At 36.9% G+C, this 21986-nt stretch overlaps 1 protein-coding gene across 1 annotated transcript; it reads left to right on the top strand.

Annotated features, from left to right (window-relative positions):
- Nucleotides 1-69: 69 nt before the first annotated feature.
- On the top strand, nucleotides 70-20586 carry LOC101159577 (dual specificity calcium/calmodulin-dependent 3',5'-cyclic nucleotide phosphodiesterase 1B). Its single transcript, XM_004068669.5, has 14 exons — nucleotides 70-377; nucleotides 2451-2564; nucleotides 5832-6014; nucleotides 6419-6485; nucleotides 6617-6733; nucleotides 6981-7121; nucleotides 8682-8782; nucleotides 10073-10198; nucleotides 11338-11439; nucleotides 11546-11666; nucleotides 15375-15456; nucleotides 15767-15884; nucleotides 17576-17712; nucleotides 18077-20586. Exons 1-14 carry the CDS (start codon nucleotides 325-327, stop codon nucleotides 18172-18174), a joined length of 1560 nt encoding a protein of 519 aa, XP_004068717.1. The 5' UTR covers nucleotides 70-324; the 3' UTR covers nucleotides 18175-20586.
- Nucleotides 20587-21986: the final 1400 nt, after the last annotated feature.

The raw sequence follows: 21986 nt of genomic DNA, 5'->3' as shown, positions 1-21986 counted from the left end.
TCACACAACGAGCATACACCCATACACAAACACTCACTCACAAAGACAGGAGCCCTCTCTCTTGCACACACACTGGCTTGTGCACACAAATGTGCACACAATGGCACAGTGTGGGCCTGACTAACCAATCAGTGAGAAGTGAAGTAGGTCCCTGTAGAAGGGGGTGGGAGAGCTGCTGAAACTATCTCAGGGCACATAAAGTTAGCGTTGGTGGTTAGAAGAGCTCTTCAGCTTACTACTCCTTGATTCAAGTTTCATTTTCAACATCATCGGATGGTTTTGTGTTAAACTTCTGGATCCACTGGAGGGAAGATTTTATGTGATATGGAAGACTTACTGAGAATCCGCAAAAAAAGGCTGCAAATCCCTATCTCAAGGTAAGGCTTATACTTAAATTAACACATATACTTTTCAGATAAATGTTACCATTTTTTTTTTAAAGACAAAGACAAACTTGTCTTTCGGAAGATGGATCAGATTCATGAGCCTTAAAAAAAACATTCATGCATTTCAAATCTACTTACCAGTTGTTTGCAACAAAGTTGCATGTTTGTGGTGGTGGAACTTTTTTATGCAGAAGTGGAAATGTGTGACTAAAACTTCAACCATAGCCTAGATTGTTTGAATTGATAATATTCGAAGTAAAGAATGATCTCACACACACCCAAACACACACACAAATAAACTTTTGTCTACAAAAATTGAGGAAGATTTTTGTTGTTAAATTTATTTTTTATTGATTCACCTGAGATGGCATGCTAGCAAACACTTGTTCTTTGCTGATTAAACACTTTCCTTTGCTATGCTTCTGCTGAGGGGGGAAAATGTGTTGCAGAAGTGTAAGTCATGTGGTTTTGTTTTGGTTAACACAGTGATGTATAAGCGTCAGTGGGGGTCAGTTTCAAACTGGTTCTGGGTTTGCTTTCTAATGACAAAATTCTCTTTAATTCTAATGGAAGAATGTCACACTACCTATGACATTCTACCTTTCTTTGTTGGCACAAAATATATTTCAAAATGTCAGCCTTCTTTTTTTGGTTTACCTGTGGGGAAAACAAACAAAGCAATACATTTGTGGTGACAAAGCCGATGCCATTCTGTCAAGAGCAATGGAGGGCTAAGGTGTACGTAAACAGAGCAATGCTGCTGCAGAGAGAAAACAAAGTCTGAGCTAAAGGAGAATTTGTCATATTCTTTAATAAACACAGTCTCACAGTGACAAGTAATTTCCTGTAAATGTCTTCTCAAAGGTCTTTCAACTCGGAATAGGTAAAATACAAAAAAGACAACCTTATCATTAAAGATTATTTGAGGTTGAAAGTGAGCAGTGACATTCTGATGACTGCTATTTATATGACCCAACAGCTTCTGAATGCTCTTGTCAGCATGATAAACATTTGAAAAGTGTCTCATTCTCAGGAACTGGCTCTACATCATAACGTTTACCAGAATGAAAACCACACAGACAGATACTTCTATATTGTTAAATTCCACTAAGCTCCCTTTCAAATAGACACACGTTATGCAATCCATTTAAAGTAGAACTTTTTGATTTTTCTCCAATACATAAAATTTGTTATTTGAGACCACTCCCTTCTGTTAGGGAAATTACAGTATGTATTACACCAGAGGTTTTCTTATTACACCGCAGGAGGCGAACATGTTTCCACCAGATCTAAGCCGTAATCTGATTAAATGATTTCAAACTACAGATGACCAAAGAGTTCTCAGAAGTCCACTCAACTCAGAAACTCTTTCTATAATTGATTAAACATTGACTAATTGTTGCTTGTGTAAGGTCCCATCATTTTTCCATTTTCTAACAAAATGCTTACTTCAGCTGCAAAGATAAAGCGTAAAATAACTTGTAGAAAAACCTTTTCAGTCATGACTTTTTATAAAATCAATGTGTGTGATATATTAACGGACATGATGAGAGGGTTTATATTCACAAATACTATTCTGATCCTAAAATATTGTTTTATCTTTTTAAGTTAATATATGAAGAATATCACTATAAAACCCCCTTTAAAATGTTTAAAAACCCAAAAAGCAAAACATTCGATGACAGCTTTACTTACTTCTTTGCTTAATGACGTGATTTTGTGTACATTTGTTGACACACACTAAACTGCTGTAACCTCGGGTCGTTGTGCCTCAGAGTGTTTGCTGTGAGTACATCTGCCTCTCTAAACCCTTGTGCTATCTTAGATTACCCCACCCTTACTTTGATGTGTTATTCCTTCCATGACAAAGGTGGATAAAGGTGGAAAGATTTCATGTAATCCATGGACACCAGTGAAGATCACAAATCATTGAAGAAAAAAGGTTCAGAGCACTGTTTAGTGGGTCTAGATGACCCAACTCCCAACTTTAAAGTGCCTAGGGTTATGCTGAGGATCATTGCCCTCAAAACAATGTTTATCTTCTTTTTGTTTCTTTGTTTCTAGGCTGAGAAACATTCTAAAACAGTTGGAGGAGAAAGAAGTCGAAGTTGAAGAAATTAAGAAGAACCTGGATGTAACTGCATTATTGCTGGAAGGCATATATCTCGATGGAACAAGGTAATCAAGCCCAAAGCTAAACACAGTCACAGACTCTTTTTACTTTTTGTTTTTTGTTCATCTGCAACATTGGAAGTTGTCCGGCAAACAAACTGCTGAGAGTCTTTTTATTTTGTGTGACAGCAAGAAAACATGTCACAATGTTTTTTGTTGAATTACTTCAGTCTTGGATCACTGTGATCACAGAAGATCTTGTTCAGAAGACTTTGTTTCCCCTATAATTCGGAACACATTTTCAGTCTGAATACCTTTTGAGGTGGTCTTGGTTTGCTTCCAGTCAGACCAAGCCCTGATTTTGCCCAGTCTGAATACAATCCGTGCTCAGAGCGGAACAACTGAACTAAAACGGCTACCGTATCCGGGCATCACAGAACGTAAACAGAGTATGTAGCAACCGATGAGCCGCAGAGATATGTGGATCAACGAGAAGACACAGCAACTCATTGAAATTTGGTCTTTTGAATGCCTAATCATTTACACAACTTTTAACGTGATATGCATTGGTTCTCACTGTTTTACCGACAATTTCACAAGCACTCATCAGCGTATGTGCTTAGTCATAGTATTCTCGGTAACCGCCTTGCACCATGCCTCCGCCATTCAAGTAAAAAGTGTTGTACCTGACGTTGATTCAGACATTTAAAATTGGTCAGAAAAATATTACGTTTGAATAAGAGAACTATGCAAAAGGAGCTCCATTATTCTTTCTCTTGTTGCTCTGGCCGGCCTTCGTAATTCCTGGCCAATGACTAAAGTGATCTTTAGTCACATGGTTTTGTGGACAAGCCTATGTTAGTAACAGAATGGTCCATTTGAAGGCAGCCTGAATACAGACTAAATGTTTCAGGACTTGATCCAGACCAACTGACTTTCCCAGTCTTAATATTCCCTTATATTACTTACACACATAGTTTAAAGGAACAGCTATACATTATTCAAACTTATATTTGATGTTCATAAAATTTTATAAACTGTCATTACTGTACAGTAATAGAGAGGGGAAAAAAGCAAGCCACTGAGGCAACTTTATCAACACATCACACACTGAACACTGAAACCTCTGTTTTAATATTTTGGCGCTGAATGTGACCTCAAAGACCTGTGACAGCATCCTGCTAGCAGATGTTTTGTGTCTTGAAAGTTGTAGTTTATGCCTCATGAATTTTTTTTTCACAACCCACAAACTAAATTAATTGGATTAACTAGATTATTGTTAGAGGTGTGGTGAAAATCTGTGATTTTATACAAATACTGCTGCAGTTGTGGAACATTGGCGTCAATATCCATATTTCTAGTGGTCACCTAATTGCAATTTCCTCCTTAGCTACTCATGTTATTGCCCTTCAGAGAGAAGTGAGGTCTTTCTGAATAAATAAAAAACTCCAATTGATGTTAAAGTTAAAACAACTTTTATTTAACTTTAACATCAACTGCAACCAAAAAAATCAGACTTTTGTTTGACTAATCAGTTTTATAATAAAACCCACCCAGGAAATACTTTGATTTTTGTAAAAGATATTTGTACTCTGACTAAAATGAAGCCAGACAAATACATAGTATGTGTGCTGCATTGGTTTGTACAACCAAACAAGAAATATTTGTTTTATGGGACATGATTCCTGCCTTCAACAGTTTCCATAATGACCAAATCATCACAACCAACATCTGCGATGGAGACACTCAGACATCGAGGGCACGCATCATAGAGTACTCTTTAAAACTCTGCTGCTTCCAACACATTGTTTTGAACTGTACCAATGAGTATTTAGTTTTTGTTAGATCATAATCTCACAAAAATAATGAATCAAGAACTCAGTATAGTGGTGTAGTGGTTAGCACTCTTGTGTCACAGCACGAAGGCTCTGGTTCAAATCCCAGTTGGGACCTTTGTGTAGAAAGTTTGTATGTTCTCCACATGAATGGGTTTTTCTTCAGGTTTCATCCAACAGTCCAAAAACAGCCTTCATAGCTGAATTGGTGACCCTAAATTGCCCCTAAGTGTACATGTGAGTGTGTGGTCCTTGCAATGGACTGGTGAACTGTACAGAGTTCACCTTACCCTACAGTAACGGTGCTGTCTCTAGCAACCCCATGACCCCAAAATGGATTCAGTGGGTCAAGGAGATGGATGGATGGTAGAACTGTGTCTATCGCTTGAATGAAATGGTCTCAGTGGCCGGTCCTTGACCTACAAGGTTTAGATGTACTCAAAACCTAATGAGCCACACAGGTTTTCCCTCCTGTGGGCAAAAGGAAGGACAATGAGGATCATGTGTATTGTAAATAGTACAGCTGTCAAGGATGTTTCAATCTTTGATTTTCAATATTTGACTACCAGCTTCACTTTTGCCGGAATCCTTTAGGAAATTTGCACACAGACATGTAGTAGGGTGCAAAATATGGTTTGGAGCCATTTGGTAAAGTTCATTCATAAATTGGTTGGCAGGTGGCTGTTGCTATCTATGCTGAAGGCAAAGTTGATCCTAAGAACTTTATCTGAACTAATACTTAAATAAAATAAGGTTTTGTAGCCTTAAATGCATGTAATGGTTGAGTTTTATGAGAAGGACAATGGTTTGTGAACAAATTTAATTAGGATTGATTTCATGAGAAAAATTGGCAGACATGAAATAGCCTCACATGATTCAGAGGTCTTTTGTGGCCAGGATGTCAATAGAATTAAACTTGAATGTGCTTATCTATTGCCTGCACCTCTCAGACACTGTAGCTGGATTCTTGTTTTTTTTATAAAGTCAATGGACTAACAGTAAGTGCATTGAAGCCATTATAAAGCATGATCAAATACAGGAAGACATCAGGAAAGTCTAGAACAAAGTCTACAGTACTGATGTCAGACCCAAGTTGAGTTCACCTCTGAGATTAAGGTGATGACAGTGTCCATTTATGTCTAGAATGGATAAATTGACAGAGACGTTGACAAATACGACAATATAGCAGTGAAAAGAATAAATGAGTGCCAAACAGGCTGGCTCCAAAGTTAGAAAATAAAATAAATAGTCCTTTTTATGAGAAGGATAAGTAAAAGAATACAATCCATTTTAGACTCTGATGGATTGAGAACCTCAGAGAAGGGTTCGCTGAGACTCAATGGGTCACTGTATGATGCTAAAACTGCAAATCATTTCAGAAGATGCAAACACATTTAACATTCATAACAGATTAGGAGATTTTGTTTCTTAGATTAACAGGACTATTCAATTTTCGTACTGACTCTGTTTTAATCCCAACATTTGGCTTCTCTTAAAGGCAGTACCTGGACTCTGAGGATGATCTGCAGCAGTTGCAGTCAGATGGGGTGCCGTCAGAAGTCACTGACTGGCTGGCGTCCACCTTCACTCAGAGGATTCGCCAACCCCCACGGCGCGTAGACGAAAAGCCCAAGTTTCGCAGCATTGTGCATGCAGTGCAAGCCGGGATATTTGTGGAGAGGTATTGCACAGCATATTTATTTAACTCATATTTCTCATGAACTCAGGGCTTTGTCAAGGATGTTTTCTCTGAACTGGTGATACCACGTACTGCCAGCAGCACAACATGTGTAACTATATCCCACATGTATGAGGCACTCTAGTCATTCTATAAAACTTTTTTTTTAAATGACTGATTTCCTTTTTGGTGTTACAACTATTCTAAATTACTGTTACGTACACCACAAAAACAAGGATGGCAGAACTGGACGGTAAAACACGAGCATCCTTTTTTCCCTAAAACATTCCTCCATCGTGGACAGGGGCTTCAGAGAATTTATATAAACAGCTCTTGAGCCAGCTTTGCTGCACAGTGTCAACATCTGAACTGCAAGTGAACTCAACATAATATCTACATTGTTTCAGGATGTTCAAGAGGGCCTACACAGCAGCCATGCCAGACCAACCTGCGGCGGTTGTAAACTGCCTCAGGGTAAGACTTTGCCTTGAATCTTGCAGTGTTGTGTATGTTTGTTCTGTAAATCCGTCATCTCAATGGGGCTTTTATAAAGACAACACATGTATGTTTGAGTAATTCTGCCACTTTCTCGTCTTCCTGTGCAGGATGTTGACCGTTGGGGCTTTGATGTGTTTGCTCTGAACTCAACCAGCTCGGATCATGCGCTGCAGGCTCTGTTCTTTGAGTTGATCACCAGATATGAACTCAACACACGCTTTAAGGTCTGTGAACTTTGAAGATACTACTACCAAATATAAAATACAATATTGAGCATAGACTGCATAGTGCCACCATTTGTTTGATTTTTCTTTTCCTGCTCAATTCTACTCTGTGCTTCTGATGTGTAGTCATACATGCAGGTTGTTTCATGTTTGTCACATTTGAATGCAGAAACTCGCACACTACTCTCTCACTTTACAGTTCACACTGTTGACGCAGACCTTATGGATTACATAACTCTCTCCTCAGATTCCTATCTCATGCCTGACAAAGTTCCTGTCTACACTGGAGCGAGGATATTGTAAACACAACAACCCTTACCACAACCACATACATGCTGCCGATGTGACTCAAACACTGCACTGCCTGCTGCTCCGCTCCGGACTTGTGGTACACCAGACTCACTTCAACAGTTTCCTGTATTGACCGTCAGACGTTAGTTTTTTTTTAGAAGACAAAGATGCTGACATAATTTGTTGCTGCTGTCGTTAAAAAAAGGATGAATTGGGACAAATTTGGGGCGGCAGTGGCTCAGGGGGTTGAGCAAGTCAGCTAGTGATTGTAGGGTTGATGGTTAGATCAACCATTGTTGTGTCCTTGGGGAAAACACATGTGGCTTCACTGGTGTGTGAATGTCTATGAATGCCCCGCGGTGATGGTCAGAGGGGCCGTAGGCGGGTACTGCCAGCTACGCCCCTGTCAGTCTGCCCCAGGGCAGCTGTGGCTACATCGGTTGCTTACCATCACCAAGTGTGAATGATGAGTTAAAGAATTAACATTGGAAGCACTTTGACCATCTGGAAAAGCACAAAAAATATCCAAGAAATACCATTAAATAAATAATATTAATAAATAATATTATTACTAATATTAAAATGTTCATTTAAAAATTTTGTTGAAAGGCAAACAGATTTTCTTAGAGTATTTTATACTACATCTCAGATCTGAAAGTTTATTTGAGCCACAGCTCTAACTAAAACCACGTCTTCACTGTGAACTCCAGATGTGCACAGGATTCAGAATAAATGTCATGGCAGATTTGTGGAGTTTTGGGTATTCCTCTCCCCTGTATTTATACTGTCATGATGAATACTTACAAATTATGCAGCCAAAAACAAAAAAAGAATAAGCAGCAATCAAAGAATTTCCCTGCATTTCGTGTAATTAAATGAAAAAATACTAGCCCCACAATCAGATAAATTGTACATTCTGAGTTCCACTAATATTCACAGAACGTTGAGACCAGCCGTATTGTTGGCTTCACAATTTTTAGATAAGTTTCAGATATGTTGGAAGGAAGACTTGCATTGCTTCTAATTAGTCTTCAAACTGAAACATTTAAAATAATCAATTTAACATTAAAAGTAAAGGTTGTTTGCACTGAGATTATTTACAAAAATCAAGTTTTATTTAATTTTTAAAACTTTCTTATTTTAATAAAAACAGCATGCAGGGAAATGTGATATGATACTTTTAAAACACTGTTTTTAAAACAATTAATATATATATTTTATAATGATATAATTAATAACTATATATTAATTAATCATATAAATGTATACAATTATGATGCATACTATTTGTGAATTATTATAAAAACGTGTTTCACAGTGATTCATTATGTTTGTGCAAATGTACAGATGAAGGGTTAATATCAAGACAAAAAGTCAAAAATAAGTTTAAACAAATGAAATTATCCTAAATCTGCTAAAATAAAAGCATATTTTCTGCAGCATGAACTTGTGCATTTCCATCTGTAAAGTTAATGTATCAGAACATTGTAATTGAGTCTTGACTTTCTTGCATTTCATTTTTTTAATTGTATTGCAGTTTTTTAAACCATCATGCTGTGAAGTTTTTAGTGGTTGTATGAACTGTTGTCTTTCTGCAAATGCTTACTTATACATCGTTGCATTTAAATGTTAATCTTTTCTTTTGTCTCCCAACAAGCACTGGTTGACGGAGCTGGAGGTCCTGGGATCACTTTTTGCTGCAGCCATTCATGACTTTGAACACACAGGAACCACAAACAACTTTCACATCCACACAAAGTAAGCCTTAATGCATTCCTGTTTCCATTGAACTTCACGTAGTTAACCACCTGTTATTAAAAGTCACTTCCTGTGGTTAAACAACAAAGGAGAAAACATAGACTCAGTAAAGAAGGGCCATTTTAGGAGGATACAAAAGTGCTCTAAAGCAAACATCCCCTTATGAAAGGATTGGCATATTTTTAGATGGTCTCCTGACACTCATCATACTTAAAAAAATAATTTCTGAAATAAAGGGGCTTTCTTTGGATGCTACAGTTATCCAAGTATGGCAAAGACATATTTTCTGAGCTTCACATTCAACCCCTGAAGCTTTGAGTAAATCGTTTTTTGAAGTATTAAAAGTTTTTTGTAGTTTTAGTGACGCTCTGACATGCTCTTAAGACTCAAAGTCTTTTGCTTTAAATCAATTTTCTGCATATGATCTCCCATACGAATTCATTTTATGTACAAAAGCACAAAAAAGGTTTCTTTTCATTTTCATGTAATACGGAAAAAAGTGACATCCAAAAGAAAATAAATCAGAAAAAATATTTCCTTAACTATGTCAGATTAGTTCTCCAAGAGGCTCCTGTGGATTGTATATGTCATCAGTTCTCATCTCACAATATAGTGCTTATAGTATTCTGTTTCTTTGCCATTTTTTCAAATTAATTTAAGCAGAGATTTTTTTAATCCTTCATGCATCAAATATCTCATCCTGCAGGCTTCTGTTTGCAGCTGTCTCTTTACATGTTTATCCTTTCAATTACATATTTAATTGCTCTGTTTGTCCTCTGAAAACTGCAGCAGCTTCCACATCAAATGTCAAATCACTAACAATGTTTTTTAAATGTCATGAAAAAAAACAGACATTTCAGTTGATTGCACATTCTCTGCAATTTCATTTAAGTAAAGTTGAACTTTGCTGCTCAAGAATTTTAAAAATCGTTTGAAATCACTTTAAAGTGCCCCTAACAATGGACTTTGAAGTATTTAATTTCATTTATAATATTCATTTAACTGCGAGGGTTAGTAGAAGCTTGATGGATACAGAAATGTTTTATTGAATTTTTACTGCCAACATGCTGCTTGTTTACAAAAAAAGTATTAATTTCTTTTCTGTCTCTGTTTTTAATTACATTTTATACATTTATTTTGCAGAAATATAATTAAACTTGTGGACCCTCTTTTCTTCCGTCATCCTTCTTTTTTTCTCAAACTAACACTGTGTTTGAATGGCTGCCAACTTGATGACCGCCTCATTTGTCCTTTTTCTATCCCTGCTTCATCTCTGTCCTTTTTTTTCAGGTCAGACTTGGCACTGATTTACAATGACCGATCCGTACAAGAAAGTCATCACTTAAGTGCAGCTTTTCGTCTCCTGCAAGATGAACAAGTGAACATATTTGTTCACTTGACACGGGAGGAATGGATGTGAGATTATGGCATTTTTACTGTTTTTATATATTTTATACTACATACAGTTAATTTCCATTCGTCATTCCTCAATCATTTAATAATGGGACCAGATTTAAATTTGTTTGATGAACTATGAAACAATTGGACTACTTAATACATGTTTTTATCTATTGGCATTGGTTATGGGAAAGGTTTTATTCAAAATTAAAAATTTGTCCTCTGAGCAATAGACTGTAATTTTTTTACAGCTTTAAATCCTGATCAACAAAAAAACATGTCTTGATGGTGACAGCTCGATCACAAGATAAAAAATTTTGTTGCACTCCTTAAATATCAAATTTTATTTCTGGACAAACACAATAAACAATGTCCTCATAGCTAAAATGGATGAACTTTTTTTACGATGACTTATTTTATGAATTAAACTTTTTGTTAGGTCACCCAAAATCACATTTTAAGAGGTAATTTTCTTTAAATGTATTTATTTTTGCTATGCTAACTCATCTCAGATCAGACTTGGTTAATGATAGACAGAAAAAACCCTTGCTGGGGGTAACCTTATATAGTTTTTCTTTAGGGTTTCTGAGCTCCTCCAAAGCTGCTCAAATGATCTAAATGAACCATGACTACCAATTGAATGATGCCAACATTTAACAACTAAACATAGTTTTGACAAGAGTTGAGAACTGAATTTGACGGTGGATTTCTTCCCATTTCCACACATTAGGGTATAAATGTGTGAGTGAAGGGGACAGTGTTTGAAGAGCGCTTCAGGCCTTGAATAAGGTACTAAGAAGCTATATAAGTGGAAGCCATTTACCATTTAAATTTGTAAGCAAAGCATGTTTGTAATGAAAAATATTTACCGTGTATGAGGCGCCTGAATACTTGCTGACTGTCCATGTAAGCTATGTTTTACACAGTGGAACTCAGTGCACATAGCAGCACAGTAAAGCACAAGCAGAACACTAAAATTGACTAGGCTGGCAGTCAGTGTTGCCATGGAAACAAGAAAAAGATTCCATTCGAAATTCTGAGAAGGTTGAAATCACACGACCTCCTCTGCGCCAGTTTTAATTGACATTTCTACGTCTGATCAGTCAAGGTCAAAACGTATAAGAAAGTCAGTCAACCTTAAACTTATTTCCTTGCAGGGAACTGAGATCGCTTGTTATAGACATGGTGTTGGCGACAGACATGACCTTTCACCTAGTCCAAGTCAAAGCAATGAAGTCCTGTCTACAGCAACAGGAACGGTAACACAAATTGTCTGTTAATGGTTGAAAGAGTTAATGTTCAGCATGGAAAAGACAGAAAAGGCTAAAAACAAAATCAAGAAGTGCATTATGCTTTCTCCATCAGGATAGATAAGCCCAAAGCGCTGTCTCTGTTACTACACACAGCTGACATAAGCCACCCATCCAAGCCTTGGGCACTGCACTCTCGCTGGACCAAAGCCTTGATGGAGGAGTTTTTCAGGCAGGTAGGAACACTAATAAATCTGTCTTTATTCTGTTTTCATATTAAAGTACTGTACATTTGGAATTTTTTGGTTACCTAATTTGACTCGAAGTATTGCAGCAGATTGGTAAGAGTGTTTATACTTTATTTTGTTGTGGGGCTGCATTTAAGAGCTTGATGTAATCCTGTGGTTTTGCATAAAATGTTGAAAAGCTCTAGAAAAAAATGTTACTTCAGAGGAGTGAAGGTGTTTCTACTCAAAAAGACCCCAAGTAAAAAAGTACTTTGAGTGTCAACAACTCACAGAGAAAGTTTCAGGAGTAACATTTCAAACAGTTCACTGTTAAAGTAAAAGAAAAACTCTTCTGCTTGAAAATAGAGGAAAGACAGACTCAAGCTGCGGAGGTTTTTGTCTACTTGAAAGCATAGAGCACTAAAAAGCACATGATGGATAACAGAACAGAATTCCCCCTAAAGAGCCAGACAGAGACCCTTTAAACACTCTGTGCTACTGCAAGGTGGTTGTGTTTAGTCTTTGCCGCCTGGAACTGGATAATGTCCTTGAACTAGAGACCAAAAATACAAAAACCAAGATGTAGCAAGAAATGTACCCATCAAGACATAAGATGTTCAGTTTTTCCTGCATCTCCCTCCTGTTTTTGACTTTTTAGTTCACTTCATTAAAAATAAAGGTCGATTTCAATGATGATAAAAAGTACGGAGATGATGATCAGAGATGACGCCTCTCGCATAAAACAGTAAACCTCTTGTTGTATAGTTGAGGGTTTTTTCCATCTGGATTCTCTATCTCAAGATACTATAAGCAAAAAACGTCTTACCTTGTATCTTCAAGCTGCAAGTCAAAAATAGTGCCGTAGTCTAATTCTTTGAACACAGGGAGTTTTAAATCTCACCACGTTCCTGCAAACATCTTTTTTATTTTGTCACAGGCAAGATGTTGGATTTACAAAATAGGAAGTGAGGACCAGAGAAAAAAGGTTTACATTTTTAAAGGGTTTGTGAAACGGGGTGTTGTTATGTGTCCATGTTTGTGTTGTTGATGACTGGTGTTGTACTGATTGAATCTTGCGTCTGCCAATGTTATGTTGATTGATGGGTTTCCCCAGGGACAAGCCTGTGTCACTACTCCTAAAATACTTCATTTTTCACTGATGGGACTGTCTGGCTCTTTGGTACTCAGTTAAAAACAGAGATTGTTCTGTGACCTTCGATTAGAACTCCGTGTTCTGAGCTGATCTGCATACCAACTCTGACAAGTCAGATTGGACTTGGAGAGGAATGCGCCACATTGCTGCCAACTGCAGCGGCTCTCAATGTGGTCAGTAAGGGGGTGTATTGGCAAGAGTATCACGATATAATACATATCGCGATACATCCAAAAACTGTTCCAGACAATTTAAAAATATTTTTGTAAAGCGTATGACCTAGAAAGAAACTCTACCTGAATATAAATATGCCTTTCTTTGTAATTCAATTTTTAAATTAATTTTATTTACTGATCACAATGTTAAGCACTGTAACTGTATCTCATGTACAAATAGCTTTCAACCAAGCAAATTCATAGTGCGTTTCTTTTGGTAAATTAAGATAAAGGGAGCAGTCAACATTGTCCGATTTACATATCCAAACATTTTTCAGTATAAAAAAAACATAGAATGATTATGCCTTAATCCATGTAGGTAGAAACGCAACGCTGACTGAGTATTTAACACAAGCTGCTTCTCGCTTCTTCTTGTAGTTGTTTTGTGCAGTGCAGAGCTGCTCAAAGAGGCTCTGTGGGCTGTGCTGCCAACTAGCGATCGGGGGTTTAAGTGGAAAACAAGAGTTAGACGCTGAAGGACGCTCACATATAATCAAATAAATATGGTCTCGACAGTATTTTAAACCATTGCAATTATCACTGGGTGAAATATCACCATATATATTCAGATAGATTTTTTTTTCCTACACTCCTAGTGGTCGGCCTTATCACTGCGGAGGATGTACCATAAACTATGGCATCATCGATCCTAAGTGCCTAGGATAGCACAAGGGTTACACAGACAGATTGCCAGCTTTGAGCATCCCTAAAAACATTTTACCACCATAGTTTCCACAGAGTTTCATAGTGAGATCCACACTGGGATCCGGGCACTCTGGCTTCCTCCCGCAGTCCAAAGACATGCTTCATAGGTATACAAAAGTTTGTGAAATGTCTCTAAATTGTCTCTAGGTGTGAATGTGTATGTGTGTGGCTGCTGGCCCTTCGACAGACTGGCACACTGTTTGGAGTGTATGACACCTTTGGTGGTAAGGATAGCAAGGACAGACCCCAGCAACCCCGTGACCCAAAAGGGATTAAAAGACATTGGAAAATGAATGGATGGATGGATGGAAGTTTCAGTCTCTTTTGGACAGAATCGCCAGATTAAAATCAGCATAAACATTCCAAAAGGTATGAATGTACATGTGTACGACTCAGAGTAGTTTATTACCTCCAACGTTGGTCTCGCTGACATGCTGTGAGCAGCATGGCAAAAACATCGCATCAGGCACACTGCTGTCAGGAACCTCCTTACCCTATCCCAGGAGGAGTTTTTTTCATTCATTGGGTCTGGGACAACTCCCCCTAAATAAGAAATCCAAGACAGGTCAATTCGATGAACAGCTCGCCTCAGAAGACCAATTAGGTTGGATCATATCTTAATAGATTCATGGAATAATTGTTCCACCCCCATTTATTATGGTCGATGGAACTTGGTAGGACCCGTCCCACCTTGTCAGTGAAGGTTCTTAAGGTTCCCACCTTGGAGAATGAATGTTTTCTGTTGATGGCAGGCTGTGGAGCAGAGGTAGAGTAGTCAACTTCTGATCAGAAGATCACAGGTTCAGTTCCTGCTTTGCTCATGTGTCAAAGTGTCCTTGGGCAAGACACTGAACCCCACATTGCACCTGGGGGTTAGAGTTTGGCACCTAGTAGCAAAGCCACCACCAGGGGTTTAAGAGTGAACCAGTCACCAGTTTTTCTGTTGTTTTTAGTTACATCAAGGCAATATAAGAATAATGCCTTATGTGGGAGTATTTTAACTCTTTTTTCTATTACTCTATTTTATAAACATAAAAAGGAACTAAAGCAGCTGTAGTGACCACACTAAAAGTAAAAGCCTATTGGCATGCTGTAAGTGAGAAGATAAAAAAAAAAAACTTAAATTGAATAAGAAATAGGAAACATCATTTAGATAAATATTAACAATAGTTCCCTTGTAAACATTTTTTATTTCCATTTTTTTTATTATGGCCAATAATCTAGCATCAGATCCTTCTCTACCCTGGTTAAGGGTGTGAGTCAAAGAAAGAAAGGGGTAGAATCACCTTGAGGATGTTTCCATAGAAATGCTCACTCATTTGAATCAAGTGCCCATAGTAATGGGTGGATTTGCAGTTAATATAGAACTAAATGGTTCTTACTCTCCTCCTTTTTAACTTGGCTTGATGACAAAATATAAAAGAAGAGTTGCTTGACACACATACACATTTTTTTAAATAAAAAGAATGTGGAAATGTCAAATTGGCAAGATCCTCTAATGTTTTTTTAACACAAAACCTACACTACTAACCAGCTATGTTTAGTTTGTGGGTGTTGGAGTAAACTGCACTTTAAAGAGTTATTTCAGGTGAGGTGTGGGATGGACTCTAAGTATCCTGTGTTGCTCTCTTTTATCTTTGTGAGGGTGATAGAGAGGCGGCGCTCGACCTTCCCTTCTCTCCACTGTGTGATCGAAAAACCACCTTGATAGCAGAGTCTCAGATCGGTACGTCTCACACAGCGCTGTTGTTCACCAGGGTTTCTTTTTTACCAATCAAACAAGTTTTCTCTATTAAAAGATTGAGAAAAAAGATTCACTAATACAGTTATGAGCCATTTTTCATGTTGTTTATACACACTTTTCTCCTTCTTCTTCCAAATGCAACATAAAAGTCAGGTTTGTACAAACCTTTTATTTAACTCACATCTGCAATAGAGTATAAATGCCCTGATGTTTTCATCCTATTTAAATGCCAAACAGCCACAGTGAATCCTTTTGCAGCTCAGTTGCTTCACATGATGATTTGCTCTTGAAGGTTTCATCGATTTCATCGTGTACCCCACATTTTCTCTGCTGACGGATATGGCTGAAAAGATTGTTATTCCTTTGGTGGAGGAGAACCCCGGACCTCCAGACCCCTGTAACAGACACAGGTGAGCACACGCACACTGGCCTTGTCTTCATTTAGAAAGGAGCAAAGAGTTTCCATTGTTGCAGTTTCTCAAAGGTAATTTTGAATCTTTTTAAATGAAAATGACCTCAGATGTAGAATAAAGGATGTTTTGTTCAGCCCTTATGGAAGAACAAATTATTTTGTTAAACGATACAATTGTAAGAGTTGTGTATGAGCTTGTGGGGATGCTTTTGTTTTGGGAGTCCTATTCCATCACCGGCAAACACGGGCATTCATTTTTATTAAACTTCACAACAAAAACAATTACAAAAATGTCTAAATGATAGAAATACGTTCACTGTGTTAAATAATGTCAAATGCATCTATAGCATTTTGCATTGCTTGTGGTTTGCCTCTTTTTTTACTCTCTTAGACTTTGTAAAAGTGTTTTCAAACATGTTTTGGACTACAATTGCTGCATGAAACATGTTTGTGTTTCAAAAACAGATCCTTAAACTAATAACTCTATTGCGTTTAGGAGTTCAGAAAAGCCATGGCATATATTTTTTTCTACCTTATTGCATTTTGTAAGATATGATATAGTTTAACTTGGATCAGGCCCAATGCCAGAGGGCAGGCCAGGCCTCCCCATCATCAAAGCAGGCCGGCCAGGACAGCTTGCTAGCATATCGTTTCAATTTTGCACTTGATATTGTTTTACCTTAACACTTTTAAAAATGTACATTGGAATTTACCCCCCCCCCAAAAAAAAAAAGTGATCACAGACTGCAGAAGCACAAATGAAACAGCCATATTAGCTCTGCCTCTCCACTCTGCTGTTTCGGAGTGTCCACCACTGTAGCACTCAGATTTGTCGGTTCCGGATGACCTTGGTGTGAGTTAAACCCAAAGAAGTGTGCCTCGCAAATCATCCAGCTCAACATTTATCTGGAAACAAATTCTGTTTCTCTATTCGATGATGCCAAGAATATCAGTAAAACATGATACAGCAAACTGTTTCCCTGTAGAGACATTTCATCCCAATTTGATTTAATCTTAGCAATGTTTTGTGAATTCTCATTTTTTATGTTTTTCATTTACATTTAAGGTCTAAGGAAGGTTTGACTTTCTGTTGTGAGAGCTTAAATAAATTTTATTTATATATATATATATATATATATATATATATATATAAATAAAATATATACTTTATATATATATATATATATATATATAAAGTTTCACGTTTCTCAAGAAAGAGGAAAATGAAAGGTTTAAAACACACTGATTTGGTTGTCAGAGAATTAGAGACATTTGAATTAATCGCTCTTTCTCATTTTGACTGTAAAAAGTGACTTCATAAAGAAAAAATGTGTTATTCTAGACATGCAAACTGATATAGCCTGTTTTAGACTTGATTAAAATAAAAACGTATTTATGTGTTGGTCTGGTTGTACTTAAAGTTGTTGTAAAATAACAAGACAAACTGTTCTGGATAATGACATACTTTAAACAACCAATAACCACTTTAAAAATAAACACAGTGAGTACACTCAACCTTAGATACAAAAAGCCAAACACTCAAAATGTATAAAAAAAAACGTTCTTATGTTTATTGAGTGTTTGAAAAGCAGAATACATGTTTGCTGACTTCTTAAAGTCTTTGCTTGTTAGTGCAAAATTTAAGAAAAAAACAAATCATGGTAATGTGCATCTGTGATATGTCAACAGTAATCTTTGGAAGGAGAGCTCCAGAGGTCTGCAATGGAGTCATGCACACATCACAGCTGAGTTAGTGAGCTTTCGCTCTACTTGGACTCGACACACTGAAGACAACAAGATCCAATGGAAAGACAGTACCTCTAATGGTATGTAGTCATTTCATTTCTTTATTTTCCTATAAATACACACTACAAATCTAATTATGAGTAGAGAAAAAGAACAAAAATAGACACAGTCAAGTTCAATACCACAATTATCCCAGAATTTATGAAATTAGTTGTTGGGAATTGCCAAGTTACATCAAGTACTTTCCAATGGGCTAGAATAACATACAATACACTGATCTGGGAGGGATAAAGCCACATTACTGAAGAAGTGTGCACAGCCTTGATGATTTGATTTCTTATCTTAATCAATCAGGACTGGGGTGATGTCATGCCAGACTATCAATAATAAACGACAGTTTTCCTTTTACGCTAACCATATTTTCCAATGTTCTGTGTCTTGCAGGATTTTCAGAGCCCAGCGTTACAAAAGAACAGACATCGAGGCAAGAGGAGCTGTCAGAAAAATCCCTGCAGGTGCTGACTGCAGACACACAGCAGTGAACAGGACTTCTTTTGTATTGCGCTCTTGTTTTGTGCAGCTACAGATGTTTTCAAGTCTGCAGTGACTCGACTGTTTTTTAAACGAAACAGGAAAGCACCAGTTATCTAGTGAAGGAAAAAGGAGTGTGAGATATTTTTTTAAACAAGACCATCTTCCCAAGGTAAGGTGTGATCTCAGAAATGGCCTCATGTCTTAAGAGCAGCATATTGCAATAATTTAAAGCAAAATGGACATGCTGGTCATTCTATAGACAGTCAACAGAACAATAAACACTGAAGTTTTCAGGACTCCACAAATGATTTTAACTTGGAATAAAATGTAATTTTATTTTAGGCTTTTGTGGTTCATTTTCATGTTCTTCACCAGTTGGGTTTGAAGGTACAGCCCAAGGGTTTTTTCTGACACCATCCAGTCAATTTTGGTCACTTATTTTGTACCATTTAATCTGTTTTCAGTAAAGAAAAATAAATTAACCCTTGTGCTATCCTATGGGGTCAAGATGACCATTGACGTGTTCTCCCTACAATGACAAAGGTGGATAAAGGTGAAGAGGATTTCATGTAATCCATGGAAACCAGTGAAGATCACAAATCATTGAAGAAAAAGGTTCAGCGCACTGTCGTGTGGGGTCCAGATGACCCCACTCCCAATGTTAACGTGCCTAGGATAGCAAAAGGGTTAAACAGATTTCCTAATCTACAAACTTGAAATTATTATTGAATACAGAACACCATGCAATTTTATACTTTAAGGTTTTATATGACTGAGTGATTTATGCAAGGGGCCATAAATGATCCAAAACTGCAGCTGCCCAAAACAAGTTATATGTCTTTAGTGTAACAATAAATCACTTTCAATAAGGCCAACATGTTTCCATAAACCTAAGACTAAAACTCTAAATTTCACTTTATCTGTGAAAATTTTGTTCCACGCGAACAGCAGGAGCTGTGATTGTGGGTTATTTCAGTTTTCAATTTTTGCTTTTCCAGCAGGAGGGGCCATTGAGCAAAGACCAGGCTAAACTAAAGAGGTCAAAAATAAACTTCTATATTTTATTTTATTTTTGTTGCAGTTAATATCTTGAACAGGTCTATGTGTGATCAGAAAAAAAAGTAATTAAAATGTTCAAAAAAGTGTTTTTAATGCAGTCATTTTTGATTAAAATAACAAATCTTTGTTTTGAGATAATTGCACCCTGTAGATTTTCTTGAAAGCTCATTAAAATGCTAAATAATTCAGTTTTCCCTTTAACATTTTTTACAACACAGGCCTAATTAAACCAATAAACTGCAGTTTGTTTTCTTGGTTATATCACTGAAAGCGCTCTGTGTCCGGTGACGTTAGAATTGCCTCTAAAGGTCTAATTGAAAATGTAAGTTTAGCATCAAAATACAATAAAATCCCAGTTTCATTGTGGCTATCCTGTCAAATTGTTGCATTCGTAGTATAGTCATTAGTAATATGCCAACTTGTTAATAAAATATGTAGGGAATGCATTTTATGCACACAGCTCTGACTACTTTAAATTATTAATTGCAGAGTTTCTATTTTGGGTTAAAATTCAAAGTTACCTCAGTTAAACTTGTGATCAGTGGTGCAATGTTAAGTTTGGACCTGACATTCCATTCAAATGTGTTTCATCTGACATCATTTTAATAAAAGAGCAGGTTCGTTTTGTTATGGACAAGCCATCAGCAGAAGATGTTTCTAGAGAGCCATAGCAGACTAAATACACTGCCGTCAGTTTGAAGATAAGATTTTAATGTAGCAATCAACTTAAGATTACAGCAGTAACAATATTTCAAATGAATTCAAACTCAAACAGAAAAAAATCCCCACAGGATTAACTTCTGTAAAGAACACTGTTACAGTTTAAAAATACAACATTACATGATCCATAAGTTCACAGCCACAGACAAACAAAACGTTCTAACAGGAATGTTGCAGCTGTGAAATCAACTCTTGTTAAAGTGGCATCCAACCAATATTTTTTGACTAGTTCAAACCATTTTTTCCTCTTAAATGCATCAACTATTGGGAAACAGTTATTCAAAGATTGTCATGTATTTGCCTTTGTATGATAATGGGTGTAGAAAAGCATGGATGAGCGAACAACAAAAACTGCTCAAAAAATAAAAGGTGAAATAAAAAAAATATTAAACAGAATAAACTTAAAATTAAAATCCACTTGATTTGCTGTTTGTTCACATGGTCCAGCAAAATCAATGCCTTCTATTTTGTCAAAAGTTCTTGATCCACATTCAGTGCCATGCAAGATGGTGTATTATGATCAGGGCTGAAGAGTCCCATCTATGTGTGGTAAATCTGTGCAGTTTGTTTACTTGGGTTTTCCATGTTCATGTGTACATTTATCTGCAGACAGGTTTCATTTTAATAAACCACCGTCAACACAACTTGACTGCGAGCTGTGTCAGTGCAGTTCTGTAAACATCTATGTGTATGTTATCGCTCTGGAATGCAGCAATAAGATTTACACACACAAAACCAGGATTTAGGAATTTTACCAAAAGTAAAGAGTTAAAAAATATTCAGAGTTTTGAGAACATTTTTTAAGTAATGACGCTTGGCATTCATTTTCATATAGATAAAAATGCTTGACATGTTGTATCTAAAAGAATAACATTCTTTTAGATTTCTGCTTTTTTGTATTCTTCCTAAACACTGGAAAACCTTGAGCACATTGAGTCATAATGGTCTTTATTACTATTCCAAATGATTTAACTGGATTCAGAAATGTGGCATCTACAAAGATGCCTTCATGAATAAAAATATGAGTATAATCTTGTAAAATTTTAGATTATAAAAAATACTTTAGAGATTTGAAGATATTTATTCATCCAATAAAAAGATTGCTAAATAAATTAACATTATAACATAAATTAAGATTAAATGTTCCTTAAGTACAAAACAAAAGTCGAGTTTGGAAATGTAGAAAATGTTAAATTGTTTAAATCGGTTGTTCCCTGCCTGCTCCCGTGTGGTGTTGGGGGAATTCCGGCTGCCGCTGCTGCTGCGGCGGGGGTATGGGTGTGGGGGTGGCTGGGCGCTCCTCCTCCTTCTTTTCACATTCCACCATCCATTTTAGAAGAACATAAACACTCACCTGAGCACAGGTGTTAGCTCACCTTTGCACTAATAGTTTGCATGACTGAATGAATGAAAGATTTCACACTAGTTGGTTTAAAGGCATAGGTATGCGTTTGTGAACACTATCTGTTTTGTGTGCATGTTGACATGTGGACATTTTTGCGGCTAGCAGGTGTGTTGATAATATTTGAGTGTGTGTGAACAGGCCCCGCCCTTTTTGTACTACATTTGAACCGTACCGTAACGATAAACAACCAGTAAACCTGTCTGCTCTATGCTGCTTCATGGTCTTACCCCCCTTCCCCTCCTATTATCACCCTCCTACCCCCCCCTCTCTCTAACGTCCCTCTCTCTTCTTCCCCTCTTTCCTTTTCCGTCCGGTCCAACACCAAAGATTTTCAAACATGATTGAAATTAATAAAGTTTGGCCTCAATTACAAAAGGGGTTTATTCAGACATACCTTTGGTTTGTCTGAAGATGAATAACCCCTCTTGTTAAAATAAAATATGTCCAACACAAGAGGCCCTCAGCTCTCATCTGTTTGCCTAGCTGTTGGACAGGACAAGTTAAAAAAAAAATAAAATAAAAAAAAATGTTAAATTGTTTGTTGAAGTGTTGCCTGCTGGTCTCCAACCTGCTGGACTCATGCAGTGTTGCACAGGAAGAGTTCACACACTATTGAGTTTTCAGGTATTTGCATAT

This window comes from Oryzias latipes, chromosome 5, assembly GCF_053564925.1.
Source record: "Oryzias latipes strain Hd-rR chromosome 5, Olatipes_Hd-rR_3.1".
In the NCBI taxonomy this organism is placed as follows: domain Eukaryota; kingdom Metazoa; phylum Chordata; class Actinopteri; order Beloniformes; family Adrianichthyidae; genus Oryzias; species Oryzias latipes.
The sequence above is the reverse complement of the archived record's forward strand: the minus strand, read 5'-3'. Positions and strand labels throughout refer to the sequence as shown.